The sequence below is a fragment of the Gossypium raimondii genome, chromosome 10 (genome assembly GCF_025698545.1).
Source record: "Gossypium raimondii isolate GPD5lz chromosome 10, ASM2569854v1, whole genome shotgun sequence".
NCBI classification, from domain to species: domain Eukaryota; kingdom Viridiplantae; phylum Streptophyta; class Magnoliopsida; order Malvales; family Malvaceae; genus Gossypium; species Gossypium raimondii.
The window spans coordinates 37,483,382-37,504,620 of NC_068574.1; the positions used below are offsets into that span (position 1 = coordinate 37,483,382).

At 33.5% G+C, this 21,239-nt stretch overlaps 1 protein-coding gene across 1 annotated transcript; it reads right to left on the bottom strand.

Annotated features, from left to right (window-relative positions):
* Positions 1-19,305: 19,305 nt before the first annotated feature.
* Positions 19,306-21,213, bottom strand: LOC105777917 (40S ribosomal protein S15-4). Its single transcript, XM_012601432.2, has 4 exons — positions 21,066-21,213; positions 20,828-20,976; positions 20,699-20,756; positions 19,306-19,733 (listed from the first exon to the last, which is right to left on the bottom strand). Exons 1-4 carry the CDS (start codon positions 21,066-21,068, stop codon positions 19,485-19,487), a joined length of 459 nt encoding a protein of 152 aa, XP_012456886.1. The 5' UTR covers positions 21,069-21,213; the 3' UTR covers positions 19,306-19,484.
* Positions 21,214-21,239: the final 26 nt, after the last annotated feature.

Consider the following 21,239-nt stretch of genomic DNA (forward strand, 5'->3'; position numbering starts at 1 on the left):
TCGCAACATATCTTCTAAAATAAGTATTATTCGCTTAGACTAACCATCTGTTTGCGGATGAAAAGTGGTACTAAAATTTAATCTGGAACCTAAAGTTGCGTGTACCTTACCCCAAAATCTAGAGGTAAACCTCGACTCACCATCGGATATGATCGACAATGGTACACCGTGCAATCTCACAATTTTTGAAATATATAATTTCACTAATTTCTCAAGCAAATAATCAGTTCGAAGAGGTATAAAATGAGCTACTTTAGTTAATCTGACAACAATAACCTAGATCAAATATTTCTTTTTGGAGTCAACGGTAATCCTAAAACAAAATACATAGCGACACGCTCCCATTTCCACCTAAGAATCATCACAGGTTGCAAGAAACCTGAAGAAACCTAATGTTCGGCTTTCACCTGCTGACATATCAAACATCTGGACACAAGCTCTGATTTTTCCCGTTTCATATCAAAATTTTAAAAAACACAGATTCCTATAGTTATCCTAACTGAACACTAAAAGTTGATGATTTTTAACAAGTTTCTGCTTAGTTAACTGTTTCAGATCATATTTCTACAATACTTTAATTTCTTGGGTGATAATCGATGATCAGATAACAAACTATTAATAACACTGACACATGTACTATCTCAGATTCAATTCTAAAACTTCTGTTAATATAACCTTCGTTTGTTCGAAATTCTGCTAGTATTATTTCAATCAAACAAAACTGACATTTGTAACAATTTCATCAATGATAGAGCTATCACTAAAAATTCTAAACGAATCATTTATAATATACAATTAACCCTAGAGAACTACTCACTTTTGTAATAATTCTTGGTGATTTCCTTAGTTCACAATTATCACGAGTTGATTCGAAATAACCCAGACATTTTAGTGGTTATCAAAAGATCCCAGAAAACTTACTTTCTGAAATTAGAATTCATATTCATTGATCTTCCCAAAGACCTATTTCTCTCATAAAATCTGCAACACTGATTTTTGATGCTGATCATGTTCAATTTCATTCCTCGCATAGATTTATTATTTTCAGTAACATAGAAACAATTTAGTTCAATCATAGCTAGAAAATTTTGTTCATTAGATCTATAGAGCAACTGAGTGATTTATAATCTAAGCGGTGTTACCGAAATCTCACATTGTTTATATCGTAGTATCATTTTACCAAATTACACATTTGGTTGTTTGAAACCTCTATCAACTAACTTTTCTAATTGTGGCTTTAACTTTTTCAAGTCAATAAAAGCCATTTTATATGAAGCAATAGATATCAAGTAGTTTCAAGCATTATCTCAATTGTAAATGCAACTTTTTTTATGATAATCCAAGTAATTCTTCAAGAAACATATCAGTAAATTCCCTTCTGTCAATAACTAATCAATCTTCGACTCTGATACTTGTGAATGTAAAATGTAAACTAATAATTCTTAACATCCTTTACAAACCATTCTCTAAGTAGAAAATAACGGATATAACATTTATAACACAATCAGTTCTATCTGACTCAACAGTAATTAACTCGTTAAATCTGATATCTCAAAACGATTCATTTCTGACTACAATTTATTTCATCATCAAGTAGAATCAACCACCCTATACTCAATATTACTTAAAACTCGTAAAACGATAATAACATTGGCTCAGCAGGAAAAATTCACAACTCTGAATTCTTAGTGGGCATTTTATACAAATCAATTTAACTATAACATTCTGATCCCACGGTTTAATTACTTTATCAACAAATTCAATTTGTTTTACTGTTATGCTCTTTTCAGATACTAAAGTAATTCGAAAGTAAGAATGGATCAACATAAGGTCTATCCATGCATATATATTAACATTAAAGAAAGAAAAATACTAGTTAATATATCTGGGTCAGAAGTCTTTTCTTCGGCTCGAATGGCGTAAGTTCTAGTATTACTACTTTGTCTAGCCGTCTGCCTCCTTGAAAGGCAGATATCTATGAACAACTTATTTCTTGAATCATTATGAACACTGCCAATATTAACTATCAGTGTCTACTAGAGTCTTGAATCATTCTATCTCAACAGATTTCTTCCTATGAATCCAGATGATATGATATTGCAACTAAAAGTACCTTGGTTTATTTGAGAGTCGAGTTGAAGACAATTTAGATATATTTCTTTTACTAGAGTCATGAAATTTCATTTCAATCTTTTTTTTACTGATATAGATTTCTTCCATTTACTGCGCTCGATGAGATAAAAACCATGAATTCCCATATTCTCATTGCTTCAACCAACATTTTTTTTCAAGCAATTATCTTCACAACAAACACACTTCTTGTACAATAGAAAAACAATCTCGCAAGTATACTAACTAAATTGTACAACCTCTCATTCCTATTCTGATATAGACTTGTTTTTCTATTTCAACTCGAGAAACTCTTTTTTTTCCTATTCCAAGTATCATTTACTGACATATTTCTTTCTAAATTCAGTTCAAAAATGTCTCAATTAAATTTTTCCTTCAATAAAATGGCTCATAAAGTCTTTAATGATAATACTACATATATTAAGCAATAATCAAGTGAACATGCCAATTCATCAAATATTCTTTGAATTCAATTCTAGCTAAACTGTCATCTGTCTTGCCTCTAAACTCATCGGCCTTACATTTATGAATCTAATCTATAAGAAATCTAGATACACATACATGAGAGGAACAAACCACAGGGTGTCGGGGTAGGCACAATAGGGGGATGGAGTTTGTGGAGCCACAAGATCGATTCGTAACAATTTCATTAATACAATTACATATTAAGCTGAAAGAGACATTCTTTACCTTTTTTAACATTTACGGAATTGGCAAGATAAAAACTCACTCCTTGCTCGAGAGCCAAGACATTACTATCAATTTCATCGGTAATGGCATGATTAGAATTGTCAAATATCTTTTAAAGAAAAAAAATGGATTAGAACGGATCAAAAGCATAATACTATCTCAAGGTATATGTGGCATGTATATTCTAGACTCATTACACGTTACGCTAGTCATAGAATTGAGTAAACTATAGCTCTGATAACAGTAAATGTAACACCCCTATCCCATCTCCGTTACCGAATTAGGGCGACAGAGTGTTACTGAGCAAAACAAAACATTTAACTTCATTTCAGAATAGTTAACCTAATAAAATACAATCACATAACAATTAAATCAATTCATGATAAAACTATACTTATGTGCCTTAAATCGAGCCTACAGGGTCCTAAAAACAATCTGAGAATAGTCTGGGATCAAATAGTAACAAATAAAAACATTTTAGGAAAACTTGTGAAATTTAGAAAATAAGGATCACACAGCTATGTGGCCAAGCCATGTGAACATTTAAAGTTAGGACACACGATCGTGTCCCACCCTGTGTGCCCGCTTGTGCAAGTATTCAATATAGGGCCAAACAGCCGTGTCGCAAGTCGTGTGTCAAACCATGTGTGTATTCGAAGTTGGGTCACATTGTTGTGTTTCAGGCCATGTGACATAGCCTAAGCTGTGTGAACATTAGAAGTCAGGACACACGATCGTGTCTCAGCCCGTGTTCTCGACTGTGCAAGTATTTGAAATAGGGCCAAACGACCATGTCACAGGCCATCTGCCAAACCGTGTGTGTATTCAAAGTTGCGTCATATGGCTATGTCGCCGGCCGTGTGCCAGACCATGCTACAAACTATTTGGGACACACGACTGTGTCATTTGCTAGGCCACGTGGATCCAACACTTAATTTTAAAATGACACATGGCCGTGTGATAGCCCATGTCTCAGGCCGTGTGCAACCTATGCTACCCCTAAAACAAGCCAAAACAAGTTCAAATCTTGCACATCAAGACATCCCACTTCCACAAGCCTTAGCATGACCAAACCACATAGCAACATACCCATAATACACCATTTCAAACAACCTGTAATACTTAACCAATATACCATTTAAAGGCACCTCAATTAATGATCATTCTAACAAATAACTCAACCAAGAAGGCACTTAACATTAGTCATTTTTTCATGCTCAATCCATCAACCAAAATTGGAAAAAACATAAACATACACATCAAGTTACCATTCCAAAGCATCATTACCTAATTCTTAACCTTCAAGATTACCTAACCAAAACAATCATTTAACTAGAAGCACCATCATAACATAACATTTTACATATCAACAATAAAAACCTATCTAGATGCCACATCCCAAGACGATAAACAAAAGCTACCAGAGAGGCTGGATAGGGGGAGCTCCAAATCGATCCATCCACTCAGTCAGCAAATTGGTAACTACAAAAGAACCACAAACAAAACAAGTAAGCTAAAGAAGATTAGTCAGTTCATAGTTTAAGCACCAAATTAACTTACCTTAAACATAATAGATATTCAATTAGATAATACATATTTCCTGATAGCCAAATACAAGTTCACACACCACATTAGTATTTGTTCACATATCATGTTATATCATAATAACCCTTTCTCAAATGGCTTACCATAATCATAAACCATGTTTCCTCAATTTAGCTATGTACACATGTAAATATGAAATTCATTGGAACATTTTTCATTTACTACTACCAAGAATATACAATATCATTTAAGCACATGTAAAGTTGTAATTCAAAGAATTCATAACCCGTTGAACTAAGTAACTTGACTCGGATACTTGGGTAACTACACCACACCAGAGGCATCATAGATGTGTAACAGAGGTATCGAAGTGCAGACAGAGGCACAAATGTGCAATCAGAAGCACCCTAGTGCAAATAGAGATACCAAAGTGGAAACAGAGGTATGCCTTATTGTCATGTCAATCGTATCCTAAGCATTTACTACGTTCAACCAGGCATTATACGTAAATTCGTTACCTTTATACATATTCATTATTCAAAAGCACTTCATCATTTCCCTACACATACTATAAAATCAATACATTCATGTTGATAACGTGCAATCACAGGAATTGCTACCACCAATTTTTCATTTTCATATTTACTTATTTGCAACATTCAATAATATATATAGGTAACTAATGAAATTCCACATATATATATACAACTAACTAGAAAAAAATGATATAATCATAAGCAACATACATCTGCATATCAAAACACTATGAACTTACCTACGATCCACTTCCAGTTAAAACGCAGGGACTGCTCCGCAATTTCCCCTTTCTTCAGTTATTGTCTTTTTGACTCGGTTCTTGATCTATATAGTAATTAAATTCAGTTTGTTACATTCACATGCATTTCAAACTCGATTCAATGCACGAAACCCTTAAGTTTTCATTATTTACACATTTTCCCTAAACTTTTACATTTTTCACAATTTATTTCCTAAACCTGAAATTCCAAATTTAACAAAATTTTACATTTTCCCAAGTCAACCGAATTTTCACCTATAAAATAACAGTCCACAATTATTCGAAATTCTCAAGAATTCCCTATCAATTTTAATATTCAATTAATTTTGTCTTTTTTTCTAAAACTAACAAAAATTACTTTACAAACTAGTTCTAATCAACAACCAATACTTAAAATCCATCATTTAACATTATGAACAACAAGAATTCATCAATGGTAAATTCCAAAATCCTAAACAGTTTCAAAAACGAAGGTACGAGTTAGCTGGACCTAGTTGCAACAATGTGAAAAACATAAAAATTACAAGAAACGAGTTTAAAATGGACTTACATGGAACACCTTAAGTGACCGAATACTTAAGCTATTTTCATGGCTACTTTCTTTCCCAATTTCGACAATCAACAAGAAGAAAGATGATAGCCTTATTTGTTTTATTTGTTTTCACCTTAATTATCTATGTACCATTTTACCATTAATTAAACATTCAATTTACACTCCAAAACACCCATTCACCGTCCACTACATATAAATACATAGTATATTTACCATTTGGGTCCATAAATTTTCATTTCCATATCTATTTAGTACTTATTACCAATAAAACTAACTTTTGTAACTTTTACAATTTTGTCATTTTAATTAACTAACTAAACATTAAAATTTCTTCACCAAAATTTAATACGACTCTAATGAAACTCCATAAACATTAATTAAATAATAATACACGAGCACACATATTGGAATTATGTGAAACTCCTTCTGAAAGGTTTGGTACTATTGTAAGAATTAGGGTAAATGATTTCTCTTTACTTTTGGGAACTCAGTAAGTTCGTATGAACTTACTATGTTATCTTTTCCTTCTCAGGCGCGCTGTTTAAAGGAAGGTTTTTTGTTGAATGGACTACGCTAGAGCACTGTTGCTATTGTGAGCTATCTGTTTTGTCCTGTATCATACATGACCTTTGGGGGTGGCGTGTAAATGTATTTTTGACACCAATCTTTATAACGATATATTATTTTGTTAAGACACTGTTTTTATGAGAATCTTCTTAATTTCAATGCTTGGATTTAAATTAATATAATTTGTTCATGAATCTATTTATTTGAACTTATCTGCCAAATGGATTGAACCCTGTTTTAAAACACCAATGATGTATATTGAAACCTTTATAAAGTAATAGCCCATCACATGTTTTATACTGTAACACCCTACCCCCAACCCGATCGTCGATTCAGAGTTACAGGATGTCACATTCATCATAGAGCGACTACGATTAATTTTATTCAACTTTAAACCATTATAAGATTTAATTCAATCAAACGAACATTAATAAAAATAACCAACCATTTACAAGACTTATACGAGTTTGATACTCGTACATCGTAGTGTCCTATTTGCAAGGCCTGGAGCTTTGCACGTCATGGTTTGCACTAAGCAATATCGTATGGTAGTATCTAACAAAATCATCCTTCCCAATCCTAACTTCAACATCCCACTGTTACAATCATACAATACATGCATACCAGCATAGAGTACACTATTTATTAAAACATGAAATCATAACCATTTCATGCACATTGAACTACTTTGGTGAACATCCATATACCATAGAATCCTACCCATGCTTAGCATACACAATCAGCAAAGATCATTCATCATCCTAGAACTTAACACAGAGTCATGACCACCACTCAACATTTTAAACATGGTAAGTAGAAACTCACATGATGTCTCTTCGCCTTATCAGCTTAGCTTTTCTAGAGGCTAGAGTTTCCCTTATCCTGGTAACTAAGCATAATAACCAAAATCATGAATTAGACTCAGTACATTCAACTTAAAACTCAGTTTCCCAAAAATATGCAAAACCCCTAGAATGGTTCTGAAAACCTTTAACTTTATTTTCTAAATCTTAAGTACTTCGAAGGACTTAGAACCTTACCAGCTTACTGGATTCTCAACTTATCTGAATCAACCCTTGTGATCACTGCCCCATGCAGAGCTTCTATAGCTACTTCTTCTTCAAAGCAACCAAGGAAGATGAAAAGGAGGAGAGAATGGAACAAAATTGAAAGGAATTCACCTGAGAATTCACTTCTCAACTATTTATAGACCCTCATGCACAGTCTTCAATCGTATAGAAACTATCCATTTACAATCATTTTGTCCCCCACTAAGGGACATGTTGGTTCTAATCTAACCGAACCAGATTTGGATCTCAACTATGTCAAAATCAGCCTCTATTTTTCTCACATTTTTCAATAACTGTTCCAAATTTTCGAGTTTAAATAAAATCGGGTGTGACAATATATATATATGAGAAAACATTTGGTACACTTTCAGTGGAGTTTTTAAACTCCATAAACAAGATCAAAAGGTTGACAAATGTCCTATAGAAGTATAGTAGAATATTTTTAAAATTAAATATTTAAAAAATATATATGTATTAATAATTTTAGTAATAGGTACATATTATATCATCATATTGCGTAATAGTAAATCATTTTTACAATTAATTATTAAAACCAACTTATTTAACTAAATCAAGCCAATACCGCAATTCCATCAAATCATTTTGGTTAAGTATAATTAGTTTTTTGAACCAATTAAATATTTATATATGAATCCAAATCCAAATAAATTATATTAATCTTACATTCAGCCCAAACCCAAATAAAATAACACATTTTCTAAAACCTAAAACCAAAATATAATTTTACCCAACCCAAATCCACATTTATTAAATAAATAAATTTATAATATTAACTAAATTCAAAAATTCAAAAATTCAAAAATTCAAAAATTCAAAAATTCAAAAAAGAAAAAGAAAAGAAGACTACTAGTTCTACTTTCTAGATGGTTTTCTTTAAGCATAATTGTAAAATTCGCCCTTAGTATTTGTGAATTTTCGTACTTTAGCCCTTAATATTATTTTTCTCATTCTTGTCCACAATATTGTAAAATTTTTCAAATAAGATCAAAACTAAAGGAATCAATAAATCAACTAATGGTCAACATATTAATCTAACGTGGCATCCTCAGCTAATGATATCATGTAATGACACCATTGAAATGGTATGACACATCATTACTGACGTGGCATTTTTTAAAATTTATAAAAAATATTTATTGAAATTATAAAAATTAAAAAATTATGATTTTATTAAAATATAAAATATGGAAATTTAGATAAAATAATTGCAATTTATAAAAAAAAATTTATGGAAAATCTATTGAAAAAGGAAGGTTGCAATTTCAAACTAAAAAATTATGGATCTCTTCTTGCGAATGTTGGGCTTGATTATAAAGTACGAATGAACGCTCAAGTAACGTGCAGATCTGGTTTTTAAAACTAGAGTGAGCTTGATGGAAATATGCAAGGAAAGATTGAACAAAGGCAGAACCAAAAAGGAAGGGCTGATTATATTTAAAAAGTGAAACAGATTTTTTTTTTTTAAAAAAGAGGAAAATTCAAGGAGCAAAAAAGGGTGACGAAATCTCAGACTATGAAACCAATATCAAGTATGAGCACCTGTTAGAAACAAGATGGAAAAATCGTTCTTTTATGTGGAAACCTCAAAACACTCAACTCTAGAAAAACTTCTACAAACGGAAAAAATCGACACCAAAACACTGAAAAAACCCATTCTTAAAAATCTAAAACACAGAAAACACCCAAAGCTTCAGCGAGATTAAGATGATGAATCGTGGGTCTGCGGTTGGGTGTGGTAGAAGATGATTTCAAGCGTTTTTCGAATTTAATATTGTTGGGTGTGGTAGAAGATGATGAATAGTGGGTCTGTGGTTGGGTTTGAGATTGAGATTGATTATTTTGAGAATAAAAAGCCTTAATCTGAGCACGAAGCTCCTCAAAGATATGTTGGCCTTTCCGGTTGAAGAACCGCCGTAGATGGATGAGCTGCCGAGAGCCGACGGGCCTGGATTGGGTTGGAGATGATTGTAGTCTCTCTTCATGGTTTGCTAATTTCTTTTTCTTTTCTTTCAAGTTTGGGGATTAGAGAAATCTAATGGATTTGAGTGGCGATGAAACCAAAGAAAGGAAAAGATAAATGTTGAAATTTATACTTTTTATAATTTTAATAAAATTTAAAAATGCCATGCCATGTCAGCAGAATCATCGACTGAGGTGCCATTCCCTTTATGATGGTGGATAGTTGACTAACGGTTTCTGCAAATTTTGACATGAGAAAAAAAAATTAAAGATCAAAGTGAACGTTAAGGGTGAATTTTGTAACTATCCTTTTTTATACAGATTTTTTTAATTTATATATTAATTATAATTTTTCTCTTGTAATTTATAAGCTAAAATTTTGGAAGTTAGTTTTACATGCAATTTTGGAAGTTTAGTTTTATATAATTATATTAATAGTAACTTTATAAATTAAAACCTTTTTATTAATCTATTTTATTTTGATATTGTAGTTTTCCTTTTACTTTAATTGTTAAACAAGATTTTATTTATATTGTTTTAGATAATTTTTTAAAAAGAAATATGACTTAATTTTATCAATAATGAGTCATGCGCCTTGGCATACGATCTAGTCACAGGTCTAGATGAGAAAGAGTTATTGCTTCAACCTATGGTTACTCAAAATGCAGATTCTTCTTTGATTGAACCCCTTTCCAAAATGACATTTGTGATAAAATAAGTTGTTTACTTCTTTATTTCATATTGGCAGCCTTTTTATAGGTTGTTAAAAATAAAGGAAAGAGTCCTAATAGAATTCCTAATTTAACTTAAAGTTTATAAGGGAAATAAAAAACCTAATATAATAGAGAGTATCAATAAAACTAAAACTAAAACTATTAATAAATTTGATATAATAAAGAAATTAAAATAAATCTGAAACTCTATTTTATGTTGTTTCTTTTTCCCATTCCTTATTTGATATTGTTTTCCAATAAAAACATCCACATTATTACTCCCCCTCGGAGTTAAACTTGTCCTCAAGCTCAAATTCAAGATAAGCTTCGTGAAAACAATCAAATGGTTCCCAAGTGGCATCTTCTTAAGGACAACTTGCCCATTGCACTAATAGTTCCCGCCGACCTCAATTTAGCTTGCTTCTAATAATAGCTTGTGAAGTAGGCAAGGCCTTGCCATCATACACTAAGGGCATGTCTCCCACCGCATCTAGTTGAGGTCCCTTGTATTCTTTGAGGAAAGAAACATGGAATACATCATGTATTCTGCTACCTGTAGGTAATTCAAGTTGATAGGTCACTGTTCCTATTTTGTTCAAGACCTTAAAAGGACCAAAATACTTTAGCAATAACTTGTGATGCTTCTGTTTAGTTATCATCAATTGTCAATATTGTGGAAGTCGTAACCAAACCCAATCCCCGACTTCAAAGTTCAACCCTCTGTGCCCCAAATCATAAGTGTTCTTCATTCGTTGCTGAGCTTGCAAAAGTCTATCCCGAGCATTTTGTAAAAGTGCATCCCTATCTTGTAGGGTCTTACCCACAGCTTCAATCCTTGTAGAACCAGCTGAATAAGAGAGAAGTCGAGGTGGATCCCTACCGTATACTAATTGGAAATGGGTGGCCCTTAGGGCAGTGTGATAGGAGGTGTTGTAGCAATACTCAGCCAATGGAACCCATTCGACCCATTTTCGTGGATGATCACTAGAGAGGCATCGCAGGTACATTTCTATTGTTCGATTAACTACCTTTGTCTGACTATCAGATTGGGGATGGTATGCTGAAGAAAAAGCGAGCTTAGAACCACTCTGACGAAATAATTCCTTCCAAAACAAGCCGTGGAAAACTTTATCACGGTCCGAAACTATGGATTCTGGCAAGCCATGAAGTCAAAATACCTCTGCATAAAAGACAGTAGCAACAGATATAGCTATAAATGGATGAGCCAAGGGTAAAAAATGAGCGTATTTTGATAGTTTGTCCACAACCACCATAAGTACTGATTTCCCTTTAACTTTGTGTAGACCCTCCACAAAATCCATAGAGATATCAACCCAAATTTGTTATGGAATTGGAAAAGGCTGAAGTAAACTTGCGGCCTGTAAATTTTTCCATTTGTGGCGTTGGCATACTAAACAATTTTGACGAAGACGATGCAATGTTTTCAGTCCCCCTTCACGTGTCATAGAATATATAGAGGAAAAAATGGTTGGAATAATTGGAGAGGTAGGTAGAAGGTACAACCTCCCTTTGAAAAAAATCAACCCATCTTGTGCAACCCAATCTGACCCCAATTCTCCTTGTAGAATTCTTTGCTGGAATTGTAATAATTCTAGAGAAGTTCTCATTTATTCTCTGATGGCCTTAGGAATTTCAACTTGAGGGAAAGAAATAGTCATGAGATGTGGTAAGTCTTTGCCCTTTCTAGATAAAGCATCTACAGATCTATTCAACTTTCCTGCTTTATACTCCACTCAAAAATCAAACCCCATTAGCTTGTTAATCCAATGCTGTTATGGGGATGTCGTAAGTCGCTAGTCTAACAAGTACTTAAGACTGAAGTGATCAGTACATATGAGAAAGTGCCTTCCCCAAAGATAGGGTCTCTAATGAGTCACTACCTTTGCCAAACCAATTAATTCTTGCTCGTAGGCAGCCAACTTAAGGTGTCAAACTGCAATCTTGCAACTAAAAAAGGCAATCGAGCATCCCTTTTGTTGCAGTACGACTCTAACCCATTGTTAGAAGCATCACATTCAACCACAAATTCCTTCTTAAAGTTGGATAATTGCAATAGTGGAGCTGCTGAAAGACAAGTTTTTATTTGGGTGAAAGCAACATCAGCTTCCTTAGTCCACTTGAAGGCATTTTTGTTTAGAAAATATGTTAAGGCCACTTGCCATTAATTCTTCACGAATTTTCCATAATATCTTGCTCGCCCCAGAAAGCCTCATAGAGCCTTGGTAGATTTAAGAGTTGGCCAATCTATAACATCTTTAATTTTACTGTGATCAGCCTCGACTCCGTCACCATAGATGACATGACCAAGGTAGGTTACCTTAAACTCTCCAAAGAAACACTTGGATTTCTTTAAGAACATTATGTTATTCCGCCAGAGTTCAAAAACTAGTCGTACAGGATGCATGTAACACCCCTAACCCGTATTTGTGGTCGAAATAGGGTTACAGAGTATTACCAGATATTTTAATTCAAAACGATCAAAAATTTAAAACATTTAATTCACATCACCAATCATAGCAAAACCAATCAAAGACGTACATATTGTCCCTTATTTGAGCCCTCGAGGCCCTAAAAACATATTAGAAACAATTCGGGACTAAATTAGAGACATAATTTTTTTTGGAAAAAGGTGAAAATTTTCAAACTGTAGAGGTCACATAGCCGTGTGACTCACACGGCTTAGACACACGCCTGTATCTCAGGCCATGTGGACATTCAAAGTAGGGACACATGAGCGTGTCCCAGCCCGTGTCCGTGCCCGTGTAACTCTCTGACTTGGGTTACACGATCAAGCCACACGTCCGTATGCCAAGCCATGTACCCTTCGAAATGTCCCCTCACGTCTGTGTGTCAGGCCGTGTGATAGGCCATGTAACTGCCTGACTTGCAACCCTTTAAAAGCTACAGGGGACACACGGCCGTGTCACATGGCCATGTGTCACACACGACTGAGACACACGCTCATGTCTCTGTCCATCTGGACGAAAAATAGACCATTTTCAAGCCATTTTTCTCACCCATTCAAGCACATACCTACAATCAAATTTCCACATATAAACAAACCTTTAAATTGCACTAAAAACATGCATAATCTAGCTATCCCAATAAGGTACATAAGCATTCAACCTATATGCCCAAAAGGCATCTTAATCACAACAATTAGACATGTATAACCATATGCACAATTTGGGCAAAAGTTCAACTAACATATAACTAAGTTTATGCCAAAACTTACCACTTTGTTTAGCAATCAAATTCACACCAAAAGTACCTAATATGCTATTTAACACCTAGCACCATTAGCCATATATGTCATTTATAACCAATATACCAAATTACCACATTCAAACATATCAAAAGACAATTTATAACAAACATTTAACTTCCATTTTAATTTCCATCATATAGTTACCATAAACACCAAAACAACAACCATTACAAAGCCAACTATATACATGCCAACTTAACACCATTTCATCATTCAAAAATACCAAATTTATCGCCAAAACATAATGGTAATAGCATCAACCAAAACACCTATACATGCCATTGTAACCAAGACTTAAAAACGTTAAAATCTACAGATAGAGCCGATGGATAGTGTGATAGGTCTCCGACGACTTTCCAACTCAACGAGCTCCCGATTAAACTACAAAACATAGAGAAATAAGCACAAAGTAAACATGTTATGCTTAGTAAGTTCATAGTATATAATCTATGCTTATCAATACGTTGCATAATCTTAAATTAGATATGTATCAATTCAACATAAGAATAATTGATTCATAAACTTAATTCAAGTTAATTTTTACTTCTCATTGCCATGGATATCACATACTTACTACTTTGCATAGTGATAAGGTAAATTGCATCGATAATTCTTACCGAAGCTCACACGAATAAAATCACGATGGTTGTCCCAACCCTTTTCATAGCTTGATAGCTGAAGCTATCCCTTTTCATAGCTCGATAGCCGAAGCTATCCCTTTTCATTGTTGATGTCGTCACCATCCCTTTTCATAATTTGATCGCAGAAGCTATCCCTTTTCACAATTCTATAGCCAAAGCCATCCATTTTCATTGTTCGATGGTCGTCACCATCCCTTCTCATAATTTGATAGCCAAGGCTATCCCTTTTCATTATTTTCATAGCCGAAGCTATCCCTTTTCATTAGCCGATGATCGTTGATATGCCATTGAATTTTTCCACTGAAACACAATTTGACTTTATATAAAATAATAGCATTTAAAACATAATTTAAAATTCTATTTAAACGTACGAACTTACCTCGACGATAAACGTAGAAATATAGTCGATTAATCCGAAGCTTTTTCTTTGCCTTGATCTAGAGCCGTACGTGGTCTATCTTGATATGCATAGATGGAGTATGGTCGAACCTTGAAAAGTCTTTAATGGCTTCCTTAGGTGCTAAATTCAATTGATGAAGAAGAAGAAAGATTATATCTTTCTTTTACCTTTTTTTATTTTAAGTTATTTTTATTAATTTACCAAATTAACCTTAAGTAATAACCTTTGAAACCATTAAAAAGTTGTCCATCTTTGTCCACTATTAATATTAATGGTCTAATTACCTTTTAAGGCCACTCATATTCCAATTTCGTAACAATTTGACCCCTTTTACTTATAGAACTCAGTTTTTGACCTTATGCAATTTAGTCATTTTTATCAAATTAAGAATGTTAATGATAAAATTTCTTAACAAAATTTTTATACGACACTACTAACATGTTGTAGACATTAAAATATTAATAAAATAAATATTTCAACGTCAAATTTGTGATCCCAAAATCATTATTCTGATTTCACTGAAAACAGGTCGTTACAATGCATATGTTCAGTCCATGTTTTGTTATAAATTAATATGTCATAAAATAAGACCAAAAAAACTTACGCAAGTAAGGGCGAAAAATGTCATTCGTCAAACTCTGGAATGTGGAAGGGGCATTGGTAAGCCCGAATGGCATGACAAGAAATTCGAAGTGTCCATGGTGGGTTTGGAAAGCTGCCTTTTCCACATCTGTAGTTGCCATTCTAATTTGAAAATATCCCAATCGTAAAATACAACTTTGTAAAATGTTTTGCCCCATGAAGTTCATCCACTATAGGAACTAGATATTTATCTTTAATAGTGCAAGCATTAAGCACCAGGTAATCAACGCAAAAGCGCTATGTCCCATCATGCTTTTTTACGAAGAGTATTGGAGAAGAGAATGGTGACCTACTGGGTCGAATGATTCCTTGTTGTAACATTTGATCCCATTGCTTCTAAATCTCATTCTTTTGAAAATGTGGGTAGCGATAAGGCCTGACTACAATTGGTCTAGATCCTGGTTTAAGAGTTATACGATGGTTACATTTGCGGTTAGGCAAATGTGAAAATTCTACCATTAGTTTATCCAAAACTATATTAATTAAATCATGTCCTTGCATCAGACTAAGTCGTTGAACTTCCTCTAGGTGATTCCCTTACCATAGTATCTCCTTTTTGTTTATTGCAAATTGCATAGTCAAGGAGTTGAAATCCCATAAAATTGGACCAAGGGTACACAACCATTTAACCCCCAAAATCACATCAAACCCTTCTAATGGTATTGAATAAAAATCAGCTTGAAAGTTGTCATATACCACCACGAACTGTGCTGATTTACAAATGTATATGCTTGGAAATCGTTCTCTATTTGCCACACATACTTACAGCCCGGATTTTTTCTTCCGTATTTTCAGTCCCAATCCTAACACTAAACCTTCACGTAGAAAAGTTATGTGTACTACCCGAATCAACAAGGACTAACATTATTTTTCCTGCCACATTTGCTATTAGTTGCATAGTAGATGAACTGTAAGTTCCTCTGATGGCATGTAAAGAGATTTCAAGATCATATACCTTATCGTCATCTTGTTTATCTTCAATATCTGGTACTTCTATCCAAAATAACATTTTACATTTATGTCCCATGGAATAAGACTCATCATAATTATAACACAATCCTTTAGCCCTTTTTTCCACCATTTCTGCCCTTGTCAATCTCTTGATAAATGGTACGGAAGAACCTATTTTGTTGTTATTCCCCATTGGTTTCATTGTTTGTCCCCCTCTCTTTGCAAAGCTCTTAGTTGTTGGAATGATCGAATTGTTGCTAGTGTTTTGGGAAGTTGGTTAGTTTAGATTGGTTCGAGATAACATTTTGGAAAAGACTTTTTGTTTACGTTCCAAAGCTCAAGCCATGTTCATTGCAACTCTAAGGTTTCCCAGTTGTTGCATCTCAATATCAATTCTAAGTTCCTCTACCAACCCTGCTGTAAAAAGGTCTACTTGTTGTCAAGGTTTTAGATCAGTAGTCCTGGCCAGTAGTGATTGAAATTAACGTTGAGATTCTTCTACAGCCCCAGTTTGTCTTAGGTTTGCAAGTTCCCCCAAGGGGTTATTACTCATAGGCGGCCCAAACCTTACATGACAACACTCTTTGAAGTGCCCCGAATTAAGATTTGCCTCCTCTTCTTCTATTTGATCAAACCATAGTGCCTCTCCTAAGAGATGGAATACGGCTAAGCCTACTTTGTCTTCTTCGTTAGTTCGTTGATTGCCAAAAAAAATTTCGCATCTTTTCACCCACCCTAAAGGATCTCCAACACTATCATAAGTGGGAAATTCCATCTTAGAGTTTCGTGGTACCATGTACCCTCCGTGTTGCGAGTCTGAATTCTTTCTTCTACCTCCGCTGTTGCCTTGTTCTTCATTTTTTTTTTGAATCCTCTTTCATTGTCTTTTGGACCGAAAGAGATAACATCGTCACCTGCTCCTCTAATGATTGTTGCCTTATAGCCATTTGTTCCATGAAAGCCTCCAGCTTGGCTATCAAAGTCTTTTCGTCACCCATGATAGTTGACTCTGGTACCAAGTTGTTATGTGCCTTGGCATAGGATCTAGTCACAGGTTTAGACGAGAAAGAGTTCTTACTTCGACCTATGGTTACTCAAAAGGCAAATTCGTCCTTGACTTAACCCCTTCCCAAAATAACGTTTATGATAAAAATAAATTGCTTAATTCTTTATTTCATATTGGCAGCCTTTTTATAGGTTGTTAATAACAAAGGAAAGAGTCCTAATAGAATTCCTAACTTAGAGTTTATAAGGGAAATAAAAAACCTAATATAATAGGGAGAATAAGTAAAACTAAAACTCTTAATAAATCTGATATAATAAAGCAATTAAATAAATCTAAAACTCTAATTTCCGTCGTTCCTTTTCCTATTCCTTCTCTAATATTGTTTTTCAATAAAAACATTCATATCATAATGTTGTTAGTATTACATAATATATCATCTTTAATCATTTGTGATAATTATAACCTTACTTATTATATTATTCAAAATACTATATTATATCATTATATATTTTATATTATCATTAAATTTAAATTTTATAAGTTTGAATAATTATTAATTTGATATATTTATTATATATAATTATTGTATTAAAATATTTTATAATAGTAGTTTATGTGTTTCACTTTATTATTTAACACAAAATTGATTATTACTTATTTTTTATTAATAATTTTAATATAAAAATGTAATCTCTATGAATACATTTCATAGAATAAATAATTATAATTTATTTATATTTTACGTAATATCTTATAGTTATATTAATTATTAATTTTGTTTTGACAATTTATTTATGAATTTAAGTTTTTTTCAGTTCTGATTTAAATTTATCTTGGGCTCAAATCAAATCGGTGACTCAGATTATTACAGACTTGAGCTTTATCAGTCTCAAGTTCTATTGGGCTCAGATCGTTACGGGCTCAAATCAACCTGGCTGAACTTTTGGGCTCAAGCTTGTTTTGTCAACTCTACTTTTTTTAAGGTTAAATATAAAATTGATAGTCGAGCTTGTCTACTTCTCCTAGATTGATATTTATGATTTTTTTTTTGTTTAGATTGATACCTAAATTTTTTTTTTTGTCCACTATATTGGTACCTGAGTCTAGCGCTATTACTTTTTTGCTGACGTGGCAATACTGGCCACTTGTGCGCCGCCACACGAGGTGTCCTCTTTGGCCCATTTTTACTTTTTTTGTTTTTTCCTTTCTCATTTTCCTAATCCAACTGCCCTGCTTCTACACCGCTAGCCACTGTCCGACCTCCTCTGGTGATCTCTCCAACCAATGACACCACCGTCCAGCCTTCTTTCTTTAAAGCTGAAGCAGACGAAACATTCTTGACATACATACATTCATGTAAAAACCTCCTCAAAACTACTACAAGGTTTCTCATTCTCTCCGTTTAACTCCATAGAAACACATTTCCTTAGTATCCCTAAAAGAATTCAACCTTTTTCGACAAGCCTTTGATCCAACACAAGCAATTTGAAAATTACAATGCAACATCTCAAAAGCAAGGTTAACTCTTTAATGGTAGCTTTAACATTGACATATAAAATAGAATGCGAGTGTAGATCCGGATGGGCAAAAACATCATTCAAAGTAGAGAATAATTCATCTAACCTGGCATTGAGTTTACAAAACAAGACATCCAACATTTGATGAACATCTTTGAACTCGAGTTTGAACTCATTAAAACTGATTTAGGTAACCGAGAAATTCGAATTGGATTCGGAATCAAAGCAGCACAAAGTAAGCAAAAGCAAATACCTTCCATTGTTTCTAGTTTTAGACCCTAAAATCAATCAAATTAAATTAAGTAAAAAGAAAATTGAAAAGAATTGAAAAGAAAAATATTGGAGAGGGGAAAGGGTTCCTGAGGAGATTAGGGTTTGGAAGTTGAAAAAAAGTAAAAAATTATACTCTAATTAAAAAATTTCAATCCAATCATTAATGTTAGTATTTTTTGTCAAAAAATACTAACATGTTGACTAACTACCATCATATGATGTTATAAATTATTGACAAAAAATAAACATGTTTAATTGACAAATTTTAACAAAAATTACAAACAATAATAATTATTGGATTAGAATTTTTAAATTGAAAAACTAAAAGTATTGAATTTTTTTTACTTTTAAAGTAGAGATGTGTTTAGTATTGCTTCTAAGAAGCACTTTTGGGACAGAAACACTTTTGGACAAAAGCATTACTAAACAAGCTGCTTTTTGAGAGAGAAAAAATGCTTCTCCCAAGTCAAAAATTGGCCCAAAAGCACTCTTTTGAAAAGCTGAAAATTTTAAGTAGAAAGACTAATCAGGGACAGCCATGATTAACAAAAGATGTATCAAATTACCAAAATCCTCATCCTTAACAACCTTAATAATAAATAAGCAAGCGTAAGTCTCAGTATCTAACATAACTTAAAGCATATGAAACTGTCATTAAATAAAAATACTAGAGCTGCAGCAACCAAAATGTCTCTTCCAAGTAAAGATGCAGAAATGGACTTCATTTCAGAGGAATGAACCTAGAAGAATGGGTGGCGCCAATACCAGGTCTACCATGCTTAACGGGCTTGTACGAAATGGAGAACTCGGCAAGGTAATGGCTGATCATTTCAGGCTTGATTTCAACCTGGTTGAATGTCTTGCCATTGTACACACCGATAATGCTTCCAATCATTTCAGGTACAATAATCATATTCCGCAGGTGGGTTCTGACTGGTTCTGGTTTCTCACCCGGTGGGGCCTCCCTTTTCTGATTCAATATACCAGAGCAAATATTAGGCAAGAATAAGGGGTATCTTGAATAGAATGACCAAGAACATTCATAACATTGAATCAACATAAATTTCTCTAAAGCTAGAATTAAAAAGACAATTCAGCAACAAACAGAAGTTTTAAAAAGCAATGGATCAGAATGTGGAAAATTAAAAGGAAAATAATCTAAGAAAACAGCAGACAAATGAAGCATAGTGTTTTCATGCATGCAACATAGGTTGATAGTTAGTGGCAAGTAGAATAATATGAGAGCCGTTACTTTATAAAATCAGAAATAGATTCGAAACATAATTAAATATAACAAGGATTAGAATCTGTTACGCACATGCAAGGTTTTGGCACATAATTTGAACATAATCAATGCAATCTGTTCAACTAAAGGCTACAATAATAACAATTTACAACAATACTCTTCAGACATTGAGACTCAATTTCAGCTACTAGGGTTTGCTATAATTTCATTCCTAAAGAAAATTGATTCTCACTTTAAAAAAGAAAGGATATATAGTAATCTATGTTACTCGAACATGAGTGAGTGTCAAATAAGGGTATGTATCCAACATGGGTATAGTTAGACCATTTTTAAGGTTTGGAGGATATTTAGAGATCATATCCCCATATCCATGTCTCGGGATACAAGTTCGGACATGGGTGCTTCAAGAAAAATGAGAAGTCAAAGGAGCATTTCAGAATTGTAAAATCTGAGACATGAAACAAATGGCACAGACATAATAAATTCTCTAATCATATACTTAATTTTAGCATAAATAAGAGTTTCAAGTAACAGTATTGACTGTTAGGCTTCAAGCAAAGCTCCAACTTTCAACAAAATGGAATATAACATTCCCTACTAACTCAACATCGATATTAGATCTAAACATTAATCCAATAAATATAATTGACAAAACAAGTAAGGAAAGAGGAAAGTTAAGATCAAATTACCGCCTTGCGGAGTTTCTTAATTAATGCCATGGGCTTTCTCTTGAGACCCCTTTGGAACCTAAAATCACATAATAAAAACAATTGAAAAATGGTCTGCAAGAATGAATTTTTTTGTTTTAATCTTATTACCTTCTACGAGCACGTGCGGGGAAGAGCTTGACAAGCTCATCGGTGGACATATCAAGAAGAGCATCCAAATCAACGCCTCTGAAGCTAAATTTCTTGAATGTTCTCTTCTTAGGCACTCCGGCCGCCGCCACCTCTGTCTCCACATCCGCCTATCAAAATTTGATCATTCACCACACTGTAACAGAAAAAGAAAAAAAGACAGAAAAAAAAAGAAGTAAAATGGAAAGACGTAAATTACCATTGTTGAAAGCTTAGGGTTTTGAAACTGGTGTAGTCGCCGCTAGGGTTCTTTCGGAGGTTGAAGAAATAAGATAGATTTTGTACAAGTTTCTTATACATAATGTAAAAAGCCTTACCCGATATTTGATCTCTCAAAAGGGCCCAACCGGGGCCCGGCTTGAAATTGTGATTT

Coding starts and splice junctions, on each gene's coding strand:
- LOC105777917 (XM_012601432.2), bottom strand. Junction 20,757..20,827: donor CCCGCACGTGCTCGTAGAAG/GTAATAAGATTA, acceptor ATGTGATTTTAG/GTTCCAAAGGGGTCTCAAGA. Junction 19,734..20,698: donor TTAAGAAACTCCGCAAGGCG/GTAATTTGATCT, acceptor ATATTGAATCAG/AAAAGGGAGGCCCCACCGGG.